General features: G+C 36.9%; 1 protein-coding gene across 2 annotated transcripts in view; it reads right to left on the bottom strand.

Annotated features, from left to right (window-relative positions):
* Nucleotides 1-16,275, bottom strand: part of STK24 (serine/threonine kinase 24) — a 68,365-nt gene that overhangs the window by 6,448 nt on the left and 45,642 nt on the right. For both annotated transcript variants that reach the window (XM_068422988.1, XM_068422996.1), the window contains exons 3-9: nucleotides 15,754-15,810; nucleotides 12,888-12,996; nucleotides 12,614-12,771; nucleotides 6,222-6,407; nucleotides 5,828-5,973; nucleotides 3,632-3,755; nucleotides 2,636-2,704 (exon numbers count right to left, since the gene is read on the bottom strand). In XM_068422988.1, coding sequence (XP_068279089.1) covers nucleotides 2,636-2,704; nucleotides 3,632-3,755; nucleotides 5,828-5,973; nucleotides 6,222-6,407; nucleotides 12,614-12,771; nucleotides 12,888-12,996; nucleotides 15,754-15,810 — 849 coding nt within the window. The remainder of the gene's footprint in view (nucleotides 1-2,635; nucleotides 2,705-3,631; nucleotides 3,756-5,827; nucleotides 5,974-6,221; nucleotides 6,408-12,613; nucleotides 12,772-12,887; nucleotides 12,997-15,753; nucleotides 15,811-16,275) is intronic.

Here is a 16,275-nt window from a genome sequence, read left to right as displayed (position 1 = left end):
GAGGCAACAAAGTGGCAGTGAAGTTCTTCAGAGATGTCCAAGCACTAAAGCAGCCTTTCAGGACTTTCTGAAGTGGACTTTCAACAGGTGTCAGGAACTACAGTTTAAGAGTTGCCATCAGCATTGAGGGAAGGTTTTTCTTTAAAAAGCAATTTGAGTCTTGCAAGGGAGAACATAAAGGAAATAATCATTGTTCTAGTTCCACATTTAGCCATGGCTTATATGTACCTTAGGGCACCCCCCTGAGAGTAACTCAGGTCTCAACAAAAGGAAATCAAGAGCTGAGGTACAACCACAGCAGTAAGAAGGCTTCTGCACTCTGGCTGCTGGTTGTGTTCTCTTTTCATTACATCCAGGATGCTCCAGAGCGAGACCTTGCATACAAAGCACAGGTAACAGGGAGACACAAATGCCTTTTCTTTAGTAATGACTAACCCTTTCTTAGTCGAAACTGGGAAGTCACAGCTTGAGGACAAGATGATAGGAGTAGACAATAGTGGGAACATTACAACAAAGGACACCTCTGGATCTCTTGCCTTCAAAAAGGAACCCAGAATGATTCACCCTATGCCATACTCAGCCAGTGTCCTCTGATACAGAGAAAGAAACCACATCAGGGTGAGAGCTGATCACTGAAGATCACAAATAACTGACAAGCATGACAACTTTGTTCATGTTCAGGGTGTGTTTTGTTTTCTGTTGTTTGGGGTTGGGTGTTTTGCTGTGGGGTTTTGTTTTGTTTTTTTAATTGCTTTGCTGAGGTGCACCAAGCTCCAGATTACTACCAGCAACACAGAGACGCAGGGCCCCATAGCTGAGCAAGCCTCTCCAGCCAAGGCTCCTAAGCTGTATCAAGAGTTCAACTGAAGGAGAAGGATGCAGAGCACAATCTTCCCCTTAAGATTACACAGGGACAGCAGTTGGTTTTTACACCCATCTTCTGTGCAAAAAGCTTGGAAGCCTCCATGACAACAAAAAGCTCTGACGGGCCAGCTTTGTTCTTTTTGGAGGAGTTCCATGGACTAACTCACTAATTTAGCTAGCAATAATTCCTGAAGGTGCAGATATCTGTGGTTTGAATGCTAAACAAATGGAACACTGAAAATGTAACATAAGGCTTCCTCCAGACAGCAGAGACAGTAGCCACGCCTGTAAGAAAAAGGAAACCCCGCAATGAGATTCTGGAAGTTTGGGAAAGTTGTGGCTATCCACCAGACATTGCATGGAAAGATACAACAACCAAGTGTGTGAGGAAAAATTTTTCTGTAGCCTCTACATGCTACAGAGATGAAAGTAAATGACAATCTTAATATCTGACTGCAGTGATAAATGTTTGTGTTGCTGCAGCAGTACTAGGGGAATCGTATACCCACAGCGATCAGCAAGCATCAGTTAAAAGAATGGCCCTGAAAATGAAAATGGGAAGCAAGAAAGGCAAAGGACACAACAACTAGTTAGCAATACCATGAGAAGGAAGAAACCTGAGCAGAGATATCTAGAAGACAGGTAATAAAGGGCATGGTGGAGAGAAAATGAAAAATAAAGACAGGATAAGAATGGAGGATGGGGTGTGGAAAACAGCCAATGCAGGATCTGTATCATGCTTGGTACAGAAATGGAGAAGGAAGACCTAAAGGAGATGTACAGCAACCAGAAAAACATTTGGGAGATGGAAGGGTAGGGAATTGAAAGAAAATTCTCAGAGGCAAGCAAGCAGGTAATACATAAAGAACTGCAATGGAAAATGCCAAAAAAATCCCTGTTTAAAGCGTTTCTCCACTTTACATAGGAGAATGACCGGCTGAGTTCATACTGGAGTCTGATTAGGCAATACAGAGGTCATCCCCTTTAAATAAGTTTAATTGCTTTATTGAACTCAGTATTCTTAATGAGCAGCATGCAAAATTCAATGATTATCCTCTGAAGCAGGACTTTGTTCATTAGAACAAAATTAAGACAACATCCTTTTATTAGAACAATTTCTCTAATTTTATTTCGATAACAGTTACAATGATTGAAATAATTATTTAAATAAAAAAAATTTCATATCAAAGCTAGGGTGAGAAGGGAGATTTTTTTTCTTAAGAGTCCTATCAACTTTTTTAAAATAATCACATCTTCATAAATATCTGGCTTCCTCTTCACATGATTTTTTTTTTAAGTTGTTTTTAAGTATTTGGAAAAAACAAATATAAAAAATATAAAATTCAGAATGGGAATAAAATACACTTTTCAACACTGAAATTCAAAAGTTAAGTTCTTGCTGATCTGGTCCACAGCCATACCTTGGAACATGGAAGAACTTAAAATTCGTAACAGATAAAATGACAGATGAAGAGATAAAGCAGTGTCAAAAAATGGAATGCTGCAACCCAAACATTTACATACCTTTCTGTTTTTCATGTTCATTGCTTTAGGCTAGCATGGTTGATGTTGCTACCATGCCTGTGAAGTATTGTTAGAAGCAAAACAAAGATCTCAAAAGCAGACATGCATAAAAGCAAAGGGTACAGCTAAAACTGTAACACATCAAGTTCCAAATGGGTTATAGAAACCTTAGGTGTCATTCATCATATTTTTCTATTTTTCAGAGACATAAATCCTGCAATTGTTAAGTTTTAAAGCAATAACTTACCTCTGCAAATAAAGGGGATATAACTGTAGACAGGCATTGGGATAAAGGCCTCTTTGGAATGTTCTTTTCCTTTAAAGAAAACAAAATTCTGACCAATTTTATTTCTGAAAAAAAAGCATCCTCATTGTATTCTGTTTCTAATTAAAGAAAAAAATAGTTCCAACATGCTACACTCTATGAAACATCTATTTCTATGTATATACAAATATGTAACATGTTTTACAACAGACTATTCCAGAGCATTGTAGAAAATGAAGGTTGAATTAAAATTTGAGGCTGTGGCACCTCAGATACATGCAGGCTCAAAACTAAAAAAAAAAAAAAAATACCCAAAAAAAACCCCACACAACACACAGCACAATCCTACTGAGCATGTACTAAATCACAGACATGCTGATATTTACTATGTTCCTCTCATATGATACAATATTTTTCTTATATTTCTCCAGTTCTGATAAGAGCGCACACACAGAATTTTCAGAGTCAGGGTAGCAACCACTTACCCCAGCCACACAGGCTGCAGAAAATACAATGGAGCAGCTCCTAAATATCCCTTATTCTGGGTTTGTTGGTTTGGGGTTTTTTTGGACACGTGCACGTTCTATTCTTTGCTACATTATAGTCTTTTTTCCTAAAAGACCAGAATGCCTTCCCCAAAACCCCAGCCTAGCTTTGTACTGTACTGGTTTAAGTTTACTTTACAGAAGGAAGATTTGCAAAATAAAATATTTCCTGGTCTTCCTCCAGCGGTAATATTTCTCAAACTACAGAAATATTTTGGTACGTATTTCACAAACTACAGAAAAAGGACACATTTACAGAATACCCAAACTTCAAGACTTACTCAAAACATTTTGTGAAAGGCAACTGTAGAATATACATTTTTAGCAAAAGTTCTGAAAGTTTTACAATTTAAATGCTTTTAAAGGTATAAAATAAAAATCACCCCAAAGCAAGAATTATCTCCTTGTATAATACAGTCAATATTTTGAGCACCTTATTTCTTTGCAACTCCAAAGGCTGGGCTGCTCCATTCTCTAGATTCCTGGGGTCTTTTTCTCTTATTGTAAAGATCCACTCTTCTGAATCACTCCCACCTGAAGCCTGGCCATCTGGTTCACTTCAAGGGAGGGAAAAAAAAGGAAAAAGTTTTATTACCTACACCTTATTGTCCATATTCATTCAATATACATGCTAAACACAAAACTACAGTCAAGACCAAAATCAGGATTCTACCGTGCAAGCCAGTAAGTACAAAGACAAGTAATGTAATTTATCTTTTGGGGACATTAAAAAAATGAACCAAGTTACTTCACTAAATGTTAAATTAACTTCAAAAAGAGGCATTACAGATTGAAAACTTTTTCCCAAGTTACATAAACAAGTAACATGAAGTGCTTTATTGCTACCTGAAAACTGGCTTCAGCAGAGTACCTCAAACCATTAGGGAAGAGGGGAAAAATTAAAAGACTTAATTCACTTTTTTGCCTAGAAAAACAGCTAAGACACTAGCTGAGAATACCTTTGAGGAATACAGTTCATCTCCAGCCTGTTCGTAAGGTAAATTTCCCACTTCAAAAAAATTGGCTAAAAACAGATACAGCATGGCTTTAACAAACTACATCACCATAAATCAATCTTTTGCCTTATTTTTTCTGGATGGCATAATAATTTTTTCTATAAGTCCTCCTAAGTTAAAAGCACAAAAATATTTATGCTGACACTAATCGGACACTGTATTACATTTTTCCTCTCACTACCATAAATATCCTTTTCTAAGTTCACTTCTTTCTGGTCTGTGAATTAAAAGAGATTTGCAGGAAAACCACCAATTAAAAGGGCATCTAGTGGCCGTTGTACAAAAAGTACTTAGCGCAGCCTACCAAGTCAAAAAGCATGTGATCAGTATAAGAAAATTCTCCAAGATTTCTGCTTCAAGTCACATAGAACTTCTGAGTGTTGCTGAAAGAGGCTGGTCTACCTTCCTTGTCTACATCAGCTCTAGGAAGCTGATCCAACAGAAAAATATTTATCAGTTTGGAAGGTTAGTATTCCAGCATGACAAATCAACTCACCCTTTTACCACATCTAACACAAAGGCTGCTGTGGAAGCAGAGGAGGGGAAAGCAGGCTTAGACAGAACATTAAATTGTCTCACAGGCACTCAATAACCATTCTAGTTCCACTGCTCTCCTACACCAAGCTATCAAAGCTGGTCTGATATTCCACAGGAACAATGAACTGTAACCTCAAAGTCCAAAGTCCAGATCTGAGACCAGTTTTAGGACTAGTAATTTACCTTCCAAATCAGACCTGGTTTTGGGCTGTAACTGTGATCACTGGAAGGTATGAAGCCATTAATAATGGACAAATATACAAATGGACAAATATACAGCTGTAATGGCAGACAAGAAATCATAACCAGCCTGATGCTTGCCATTAGCACACAGACTGGATTTGCAGAGAATAGTTGTGTTTTCTTTATTATGAGGAATTTAATCCATTTGTGAATAAATGATGGCAATCCCTTCACTTGATTTTCAAAAGTGGGAAACACTGGAAAGGAAAGAAATCTGGAAATATTTACAACACTTCTCCTTTTTCAATTAATAGTTTGACATTTCATGACTATCATGCTGTAACGGCCCAACCTTCCTGGAAGTATAGGAAAAAAAAAACACCTCTCATAAAAAAGCCTAGGTAATATGGTTAGTACCCCAAAACCCCATTATCACAGAAGCATTGTCCACTAACCCTCTCTTATATGCAAGGATATGCTTCTGCCTGTTAACTCAGCCAAAATGGGGGACAACCTGCCACCAAGGAGACAACTCCCCTCCTTAGGTGGCCACGTGCACACACAAGACACTGCACGTGCACAGTGCTACCTGGCTGTGCAGGGTGAGGTGTACCTTCTGCTCACGCAACAGGAGCAACAGTTGGCCTTAGGTCTAGGAAGGGCACTAGACCCTACATAAAAGAGAAGGTAGCATAGAATGGGCCAGAAGACTTGTTCTCAGTGACTGTTATTTGCATGAAATCCCTTGAAATACTGAAATCAAGGTTTCATTAGTTTACCAAGGCTGCTAAGTTGAAAAGCTGTAAATAACAGAACACAGGAATGTATGTGCTAAAAGTAACTACTTGGCTGCTATATTTACAAAGGATATTTTACAAACTAATCAAACTTACGTATCTGAGTCATCAGAACTGGAGTCGTCGTGACTTTGTTCAGACTTCCATATCTTGTGCCTATCGATAAGGTCAGTCAGGTAGGAAGTTTTCTTTGAGTTTCGTAAAATAAATTTGTGTTTTAAGAGCTCTTTTGCAGTAGGTCTCTTAAAAAAAAAAAAAGATATTTTTTTTTTACTGCGTTTGAGAGTGTTAAATGACTCACGATGAAAAGATCAAGAAATCCAGACTTCAGTCTTCATACAAATGAGATTTTAAATATATATAGTATCTAAAAAAAAGATGCTGGTGAATATGTTGCCCCATATTAGAAAAGCTGAACGGCACTTATTCATGCAGTTCATGTAAACTAGTCAAGTTCTCTACCATATGCTGACAAACAGATGAAACTCACAAAGCCTGGGTCCTTGTTTAAGCAGGCCTCAACAAATTCTTTGAGGGATTTACTGAAGTTTCCTTCCAGCGTTGGTGGATTGTTCTTAGGAATGAGGAACAAAACCTTCATTGGATGTAATTCTGAATGAGGTGGCTCTCCTTTTGCAAGTTCTATGGCTGTTATGCCTAACGACCAGATATCTGCCTGCAAGAAACAGTGCTTTTAAGATTAGGTCAGAGAAAGAAGAAACAGTGTTGCTTGCAAAGCTAGATTTTAAACCTTTACTGTAATAATTTCATATGTAAATTGTTTGTTATCACGGTCTGGTTTATGTAGTTAACCACATAAAATAAAGTACACAGAGTTCCTTGGTTGTTTTTACTCTACAGCATAAGGCAGTTCTACTTATTATAGTTTTAAAACTTTTTGAAATCAATACTATTACACCAGCAGTTATAACTGATCTTGAAAGACAAATATTTTTAAAAAGTAATGGTAGAGTTGTTATTAACTAGCATGTTATCCACCATGTTCAAGTATACTACGTAAATATGGGGCAAGACTCAAATATTGGCATAAAGGAAAATGTTGTAACGTGCACAAGTTTTTTGCTCAACAAGCATCAGTTAGTACAACCATCAGAAATTTAATACATTAGGATATAATTTTCCTGGGGTTTAACACTGTCTTATGTATCATTCTTAGTCACATACTAGAGAAATGCAGCCTAGAACAGTATTATTGAACTTTTTCAACCCAAGATTTCAACCAGTTAAGTATTTGGTCCAAGGAGCTTCTGAAATATTGACAGCACTTTTCAACCTGATCTGCTTGGTAGACCTTTTCCTGTGAGCCATGTCTTGTAGGCCAAGAAGGCCTGATCTAAATCAAACTTCTCAAAGTCATGCACATGCAAAATGCAGATCCAATGGCTCACTGCCAAGTTAGAGGGACAAATCAAGTAATGCAGCAGAGACCAGTGCTAGATCTACTACCATTTAATTTCATTGATGAGTTGGATTCACATTGTTACTGGATGCCACAATATGCATATTGGCTTTTTAGGGAAGATTATTTAAATACATTTGTTTCATAGGTTTTCAGCATTAAAATCTGCCTACTCTTTCTAGGGAATGCTGTCTCCCTAGATCCAAATCGTATTGCCAGATCTGCCTGAAGTAATGCATCGTAATTCTCTATGTTCTGCTGAAATAACAGACCTAAAAGTCAAAAGAATGGATGAATAAATCCCTCACAAATGTGAAAGAAGAAAAATTTCACAGAAACATCTGTTCCAAAGGACAAGATATCAATTAAAAATATTTATGTTTTGGTTTTTTTTTTTATGTTTCTTTTGAAGTGAAAGAAGAACAAAGACTTATTCTCAGGACAACAGGAAATATCTGAAGTGAGCTGTCTGGTTTTATTCCCAAACAGAGCATTTGGGACTTTGCTACACTGTAGACAGACCTACTTCCAGGTACTGGGTAGAGCAGAGATTTCATTTATTCATGCTGTCCTTACTAGGTGTCCCTCTAATCCCTGAGTCTCTGCTCAACTGATATGCTAGTTTACCTTTGACTAATACAGGACTACAGGCTGACAGCTGCAATGCATGCATCCATTCCACTATCACAGCTACATTGCCTGACTAAAAACAAGCTCAAGCTCCTCCTTGTTCAGACAGTATTCTATTGTTAAGAGCTTAGTTACTTAATTTTGCAAGTAAGTATGGAAAAAAACCCACCTGAGTCAATTAGCATACCATCAAATTTATGAAATGATGTTTTGTTAAGCCACGTTACAAAACTGCCATCTCACACTGAGCACAGAGGATTACCTAAGTATACGAGCTCTGAGTTTCATTTATCTTAATAACAGCATTATCAGCTAAGCTATCCTCAAGTCTGAGTATAATTGTGAGTAACTTCCCTCTAGCAGAAAAACTCTTCTTGCTTATGAAAGAAAAATGTCACCTGCAAAGATGAGTCTTCACGTTAAGAACTGAGCAATGTTATTTCCAATTTATTCTGAATTTCAGTTTCTCAAGAGGAATGTGTTAAAGCCATATAAATGGATAATTTTCTTCTGCCAGACTTTCAATCACAGATGAAGCATGTGTATATATAAGTATAAAAATAAAATTTATATGTGTATGCGTGCACAGTTATCCACATATGCACACACATATCTATCAATACTTTTTTTCTTCATATATTTATAACTTTCTACTGCTAGTGACCTTCCTCCACAAAAAAATGAACGAAAAAGCCCGACAAACCAGGGCTGCACACTGAACTCTTTGAAGTCCAAGATGGGTTTTGGAAGACCGTTCCTGTTGGAAGCATCAAGAATAAAACCTCTGGAACTGTAACTTCTCCTTTCATAGATAAGAAAGGATCTCAAAACAGGGATATGAATACTGATTGCATGTGTATCCAACTAGACATTTCTAGGATGCACTTGCTTGTGACAGTGATTTGCGCCTGTTCTGGAATTTCATTCCTTCAAATGGGGAGGGAGAAGCATGACCTTAAGAAGTGATGACACTATATCATCACTAAGTTTTACCACGTTATGATTTTTACAGTTTCAAATATTGAACAAAAATTATTCTTCCAATTTCAGACAGAGAGTCAGCAAATCACTAGTAACTACTATTTATTGTAGTACTGCCATAAGCCTTTCTTCTTCCACTCTAACAAGTAAAATTTAGTCTGACTTTGAAGCTCTTGTAAGACAAACAGGCTACAGTGCAAGAGAAAAACATTTTAAAATTAAATATTTAATTTTCTATTAGAAGTTATAGAGTAGAAAGGACAGAGAACTAGATATGGGAAAAGTGAAGCAGATAAGAAAAGATGCAGACTTTCAGATGAAGAAAGGAATCAAAACAGGAGGAAGAAGTAAGAACTATTGCCAAAATAACAGATATTAGAAAGAAGGAAAAGATCCTATGAGGACTTTATATCAAAGAACAAATAGCTTGGAAAAAAGGAAATAAATGGTATGGGAAAAGATAAATAAAAAATGAAAAGAAATTAAAAAAACAGGTAGTAGCTTTAATAGTTATAGTTTCTTTAGCAGCTAGATTTTATCACTCCCATAGATTACATGGACTTTAAAAATAAACTACAAGGGAAAATGAAAAATAAAGTTGAAATTTTTGCTGTCAAGTATACCTCTCAGATTAGCTACTGACCACATTAAAATGCAAATGTTATAGCTAACTTACTCTCTGACACAAGCCATCCGGAAATTCTATGTTCTCAAATGTATCAGTCTGAATTATTATTCACAGAAGTCTGACAGAAGCTGTAGGAATTTTAGTATCCATGTCAAAAATCACATACCTTGATTGATTTTTAGGCAATAAAGACAAGTGTTGGAATGCTTTGTAAATATACCTTGCAATATATGGCCTGAGAAAGAATAATAAGAATATCTTAAGGACACAAACAGTTTGGGAATGGGACTGAATAAAGCAAGAATGGAATGGGCAAATTCTGTATGTCAGCTAAGAAATACACAGCTCCCATATGCATAAAGAAGTCCAAAAAGCCTCACATAATCTTGAGAGCACAGTATTAGGAACATAAATTGGGACTTGGTTTGACATTGTTAAGTTTCACATCTTTTTTAAAAGAAAAATACACAAAATGTATGCATTTGTCAAATCCTGAAATAAAACAGCACTTTTCAAAAATGCAGACATTTTTTATCTATTAAAAAAACCTGCTTCTCTACCTTAACAAAAGATAAAAGATATTATATACATACAGTTCCATAACATACATTGGGAAAAAAATACGGCTATATTCAAAATCATCATCTTAAGTTAAGTATTCATTACTTTTACCCAATCTTAAGAGACATTAATGTGAATGTTATAATATTATTAAGTAATGCAATTACAATAAAGATATACTGTTTTAACCAAAAGCATTTGAAGTGCTTCACACAAGGAAATTCCTCAAAAGGTTGTCTCTTCAATTCTGGAAGCTGTGTTTGACAGGATGGTTAACTCAGAACCGTATCTGAATTCAGAGGAGGTGCAACTGTATCTTAATATCTAAAACTGCTTAAAGTGGAAATCAATATACTGGAATAATAGTTCTTGCATGAGTTATGTTGATAATATAGTGTAAGCCATGGTCAGGAAATCTACCAAATGCCCAGAATACTAAGACAAGTGATAATAGTGCTGAATCAACAGGAGACCTTAAGCTTTATAGCAATAACTAGCAATGTTAGACCTCAGGATGCATCCACCTTCCTTTAGCCTAGTTAGTAGTTTAATGTTTTAACTTAGGTTTTGCTTTGCCTTACACAGTTGTGCTATTTCAGCAGTCAGCATGAGCAATGATATCAATCCAATCAGAAAAGGAGCAATAAACTATTGCTGGTGTGAGGCATACAGTAAATAATAAACTATTGTTGATGTGAGGCATACAGTAAATGAGGAAAGCAGCAGGTGAACTGTGTGAAAGAAGCAGGTGAACTGTGCCCAAGGTAGTGTTACAGAGCACTTCCAAGCTTTTATCAGGAACCCATCAGCACGTGGTAAGTAAAAGGATTCAACGGGGCAAAGAACAAAACTGGGTAACACAGCAACTACGTAATGGAAATTGCTTGCACCTCACTGGGACTATGCTACGAAGAGGACAGTCCTGCTTAACGCCTCTCAAGTATGGCCAGCTTATGGAAGGAAAACTAGGTTAGATTTGAATGTCTGTGTTCTCACATGTGCATAAGACTATCTTATAATAAACAGGTCTTCTCAAGTGGTTGTTGTGCAACAACAGCAAAACTATTGTCTGTACAATTTAGTCTCATCTCAAAGTGCCTAGAGGCTCACAGATGCAAATAAGTATCTCTAGTTCATTCAAAACTTGAGTTCTGGCCTTCTATGGAACTGATCAAATATCCAAGACCTTTTTATGTCCACATGACATCATAGACTGAAACAGCCGTAATTCAAAACCTGAGGACTGAATCATGCTTTGTCCATGTGAAAATCATTCCCAGAAGCCAAACCTCAAAAAAAACCCCAACCAGCAACACCCCAAAACCAAACAAACAAGGCAAAAACCACCATCCACGAAAAACACGGTTTGCTCAACCTCCAAATTGGGAATTTGGGGTCATTTAAGCTTCTAGAGACTCGACAGAGCTCTGCTAGTTGTTTTTAAATAGCCTCTCTACAGAAAGATATAGGGAAGGAAGTAATACTACAGACAATCTAGGCCACAGTCAGTATTGGTGAGTTCCTTACAAGGATGAGGGTGGAAAGAAACATGCGAACCTGTCTTATTGCACGAAGATATGACCAATCAACAAATCCCTACAAGGGGATCAGAGGAGATGGGCAAGAAAGATGAGCTCAGGAAAGAACACAAGGAATGACTGCTAATTATCAGAAAGCAAGCTGATCTTATCTCAACACAAGTGGGACTTGAGGGTGACCTTTATCTCAGTTATATAGCTGCACCAGTGGGTCATCGGGTTGTGCAAACAGCCTTCCCCGATATAATCAGTAGAGCAATGTCTTACTGAGCTAGCCAGGCCAGCACGGGGGAGGGGGAAGGGAGGGGCAGCAAGGAGGTGTACAGGTAGCTCAGCCTAATGCAAGTATAAAAACAGAGTACCCAACAAAATGAACTTTGAAAAGAACAATGGGCTTGAGCTTGCTTCAGTGCACATATTTCTTCCTAGCAACCAGGGACACCCAGCGCCATGCTGGTGAGCATATGGAGACCAGTAATGGGAATCATATTTCTATCATGATCCAACTGGATATTACAATTGATATATTGTGCTTGTGTTGTGATTTCAGTACACTGCTGTACCATTCTGCTAAATCAAAATCCTGTGTAATATACATCACTACAAGTAAGTAAATCTGATATTAAACACATACAGAATATATAAAAGAACATGGTCAGGGAGTAGCATAGACCTATGCAGTACATTCTTCCACAGATGAATAACAGCACTTTCAAACAACACTTTGACACCCACCAAATCTGTATTCTTCAACAATGTTGTTGACTATTTTTTTCCAAACAAGTGTAAGCAAATTAACATTTTGTATCTATTTGCTCTCTTCTACTTTTAAACAACCATCAAAAATACTCATCAACAGAGTGGGATAAAAGGTGACAGGATGTACTTGTCAATATTGTAATATTTCTTGCCATCTGGATGGGCTTAATACACCAGAAAATTTAAGGTTTGTATACAAATTAGGGAAGCTTCTTTCCTTGCCAACAGCTTTTAGCTGCTAGGTATCATCTAAACCTACACCTGTCTAGACACAGCCAAAGTCATTAGCTACATTCTGAAGACCAACCTAAGTAATTCAAGTTAAAAAGGGAAGGGACTTTGGCTAATGCCTTGAAATACCTTACCTTTGAATCATATGCCGATTGCTTTATTACTTCAGGTGCCATCCAAAATGGTGTTCCCACAAAGGTATTCCTCTTTATCTGTGTATCTGTTAGTTGTCCTGCTACTCCAAAATCTGCTAGTTTTACTGCTCCTTGTTCAGACAGTAATACATTAGCAGCTGGAATAAAGAAGAGGAAATAGCGGAAATTAAAGACATTTGGCACTGGAAAAGTGTTCATTTATATTGCATGAGCTCTTCTAATATTATTACAAAACAAATATAAAACAATTTACCTTTAATATCTCTGTGGATTTTCTTTTCTGAATGCAAGTAATCGAGTCCTTTGAGTATCTCCCTCAATATTGTAGCAATCTGGATTTCATCGAGTGAGCCAGGTTCTAACTAGGAGACAGAAGAAATATTTTTATATATATCTGTGTGTGTGTATATATATATATAAAGAAGAAACAGAGAGAACAGAAATAACACTGGGACTACAAAAAGACTACAAAACTCCTTCTGTCACACCTCAAAACTTCCAACTTGCTAATTTCGTAACATGAGATACAACCCAGAATATTCTTTAAAAAATACATAGTTCTCAACTAAGTGGCCTTATGAACAACAGGCAAAGAAATACTTCATTTATCTAAACCATTTGTAAAAGTTTGTTAAAGGCTCCATAAAGACACAGTTTTGAGTTTTTGCTCTGTGGTCAGGTCATAGATATATATGCTGTGTTTGAAAAGCATCTACATTGTAATCTGATTATTAACATCGCATTGAACGTAGAAGTGCAACTCCACAGGCCCTAAATGGACCCAAATCTTGAAGTCTGAGAAAGGAACTAAGGCATATAAGGTACCACATCAATCACGTATCTTATTACTATATACTGCAAGGGATTTTGTGAAGCTCTCTCAAACACAACTCAAACTGCTAGGCTGACAAAGCATTGCATATTTAAAAAGTTAACTTTTTTCATATAAAACTGAAGGTATAAATCTGCAAATTGTTAGAATTAAAGGTTCCGAGTACTTAAATTCTTATAAGAAGAAACAGCAGTGGTAGAAGATCTCAGAGTCCTCTACAACAGATATAAATTCTAAAAGTGAGTATGCCACTAACTCTAAAGGGACAGAGGAAAGGTCACTGCCCAGAGAGGCTTCTTAACCAACAAGGGCATTTCAAGAGAGAGACTCAAACTCTGTGGACAACACTTAATATTGGAAATATTCCAGTATTCTAGTTTACTCCACAATAGCAGTTACTGAAACACAATCAAAAAGTTATATCTCTGAAGCTTCACTCTGTGAGAAAGAAAGCATTTCAGATAAAAATTTTCAGGTAAAAATTAAAATATTACATCCCTCAGAAATCCTCAGCTAATAGGTAGGAACAGAGGTAAGATTTCATGTAAGGCAGACAACATATTTGTTTTATCTTTGTGGCTTCACTTACAATCTTTTCGGCTTTTCTTTAGCTTTGATAATATACATGATATTGCTACTCCCTAAAACCCACTGAGCCATTCTCAAGGCTTTGCTCCTGCTAGCCTGCAAGCACCGGTTCAAGACTTGGCAACATGATACAGCACATTAATGGGGGAAAACCTCTTTTGTCAGATGTTAGCTCACCTTAGCGAGGAGGAATTCTCAAGGCTTTGCTCCTGCTAGCCTGCAAGCACCGGTTCAAGACTTGGCAACATGATACAGCACATTAATGGGGGAAAACCTCTTTTGTCAGATGTTAGCTCACCTTAGCGAGGAGGAAGTTAGTGAAAAGAGACTCAGGCTGAGAATATTAGCTCTTGTACCTCAGCCACAAACCTAAATTATACTCAAAGTTGAACAACAATGCACATATAGTTGCATTAAATGTACTTTCTCTTGTGAGGCATGATTTTCAAAACATCCAGTGCATATTCAAGTACAGAAAACACCAGGCTAACATGACATGTGTACACTTCGAACATGGAATTCAAGATTTCCAGTCTTGCCTTGAGTATGGAAACATGATGAAGTGTGGCAGTTGTCCTACCAGATTCCAGTTGAGAACCGTAATGTGCATGTTAGAACTAGGAAAACACGCAGCAGAATATAAATTGAAAATGAATGAAGCACACATGAGATGCTTAATATATATTTACATGATGGTTTCAGTTCTGTGGCACAATTTCTTCAATAACATTTCAGGATGTGACCAAAGACACTGTACTATTTCTAGGCAACAAACTTACAGAATAAACATGTGGTCACCACGCAAGTGAAATGTGTGTGATTAAAAAAAAAAAAAAAAGACAAGAAAATATGATAACATCTGTTGTCTTTCCGCTCTTTTATACTTTTTGAAGCATGAAGAAAGTAATAATAAATTTATAAAAGCAAACCCAGTTTCTAATTGCTCTTCTGTCAGGAAAAAACTATCACAACAGCCCTGTGTGGCTGCCAGGGCACACTGTTGACTCATACTCAACTTGCCATAAACCCAAACCCCCAGATCCCTTTCCACAGGGCTGCTCTCCAGCCTCTCATTCCCCGATTTGTACATATAACCAAGATTACCTTGCCCCAGGTGGAGAATCCAGCACTTGCTCCTGTTAAATTTCATGTGGTTGATGATTGCCCAGCGCTCTAATCTATCCAGGTCTCTCTATAAGGCCTCTCTACCCTCAAGGCAGCCCACAGCTCTTCCTATTTCTTTGAAATGTATTTTTTTTAATACCAGCCTCAATCATGTTTCTGTCTCTATTTAGACTTCAATATGACTTCAAACAGGGAAATTTTTGTTTGTTTTGGGGTGGTGGTGGTGGGGAAGAGACATTACAGTGTATACACTAGGAGGAGTTGTGGTGGCAGAATTAAGAGACAGAAAAAACTATTTTCAGCCACTAGTGCTCTCTGGTTGACTGAAGATTAGCATTCCAAGATGTTTATATCCTGCTTCCAATATTCTGTTGCTTAGTTCCCTTCCATCTATACAAATAATCAGTCTTGCCTCATGGAAAAGAACATTTTCCTGGCATTGACAAATACTTTTTCTCCTTTACTGGAAGCAAACATTGTCATAGCCAAATGACATATTATAGTGTCCAGAATTATACGATAGGAAAATAATTATGTGAGGTAAAATAACAAAAATCATACATAATTTACTTACTAGATCAAGGGCAGAGCCTCCACCCAGATATTCCATTATTATCCATAATTTTGTATCCTGCAAAACAAAACCAACAAAAAATATTAAGTTTTGAAAAAAAGATGTAATTTCTTAAGTTAATGGGACTTGTTGCATTCTTTTTGCTGAAGAAAGGATCTACAGTTTTGAAACACCACTAACATTTAGCTACTTCTCAAAAATATCTGTGGATTATTATTTAAGATATATTATTTTTAGTCCCATCCGATAAGGAATTAGTCTGTCACAAGCTATTTACACAGTTGTGTGTGTTCAAGAAAGTTTAATTCTGTTCCTCTAAATTAACAAGAGGAAAGCTACTTCACGTTTACGAATGTGTAAGACCACAGACATTAGATGTTCATTACTTCCAGATAATTGATTCATACTCTCGATGTCACACTCAAGCTCATTTCATGGTACCTCTTTTTTGTACCTATACTAATACTACTAGAATACAGACAGTATTCAGGAAAGAAGAAACTTCTCTTTATTATGGACAAG

This window comes from Nyctibius grandis, chromosome 2 (genome assembly GCF_013368605.1).
Source record: "Nyctibius grandis isolate bNycGra1 chromosome 2, bNycGra1.pri, whole genome shotgun sequence".
Lineage (NCBI taxonomy): Eukaryota > Metazoa > Chordata > Aves > Nyctibiiformes > Nyctibiidae > Nyctibius > Nyctibius grandis.
The sequence above is the reverse complement of the archived record's forward strand: the minus strand, read 5'-3'. Positions and strand labels throughout refer to the sequence as shown.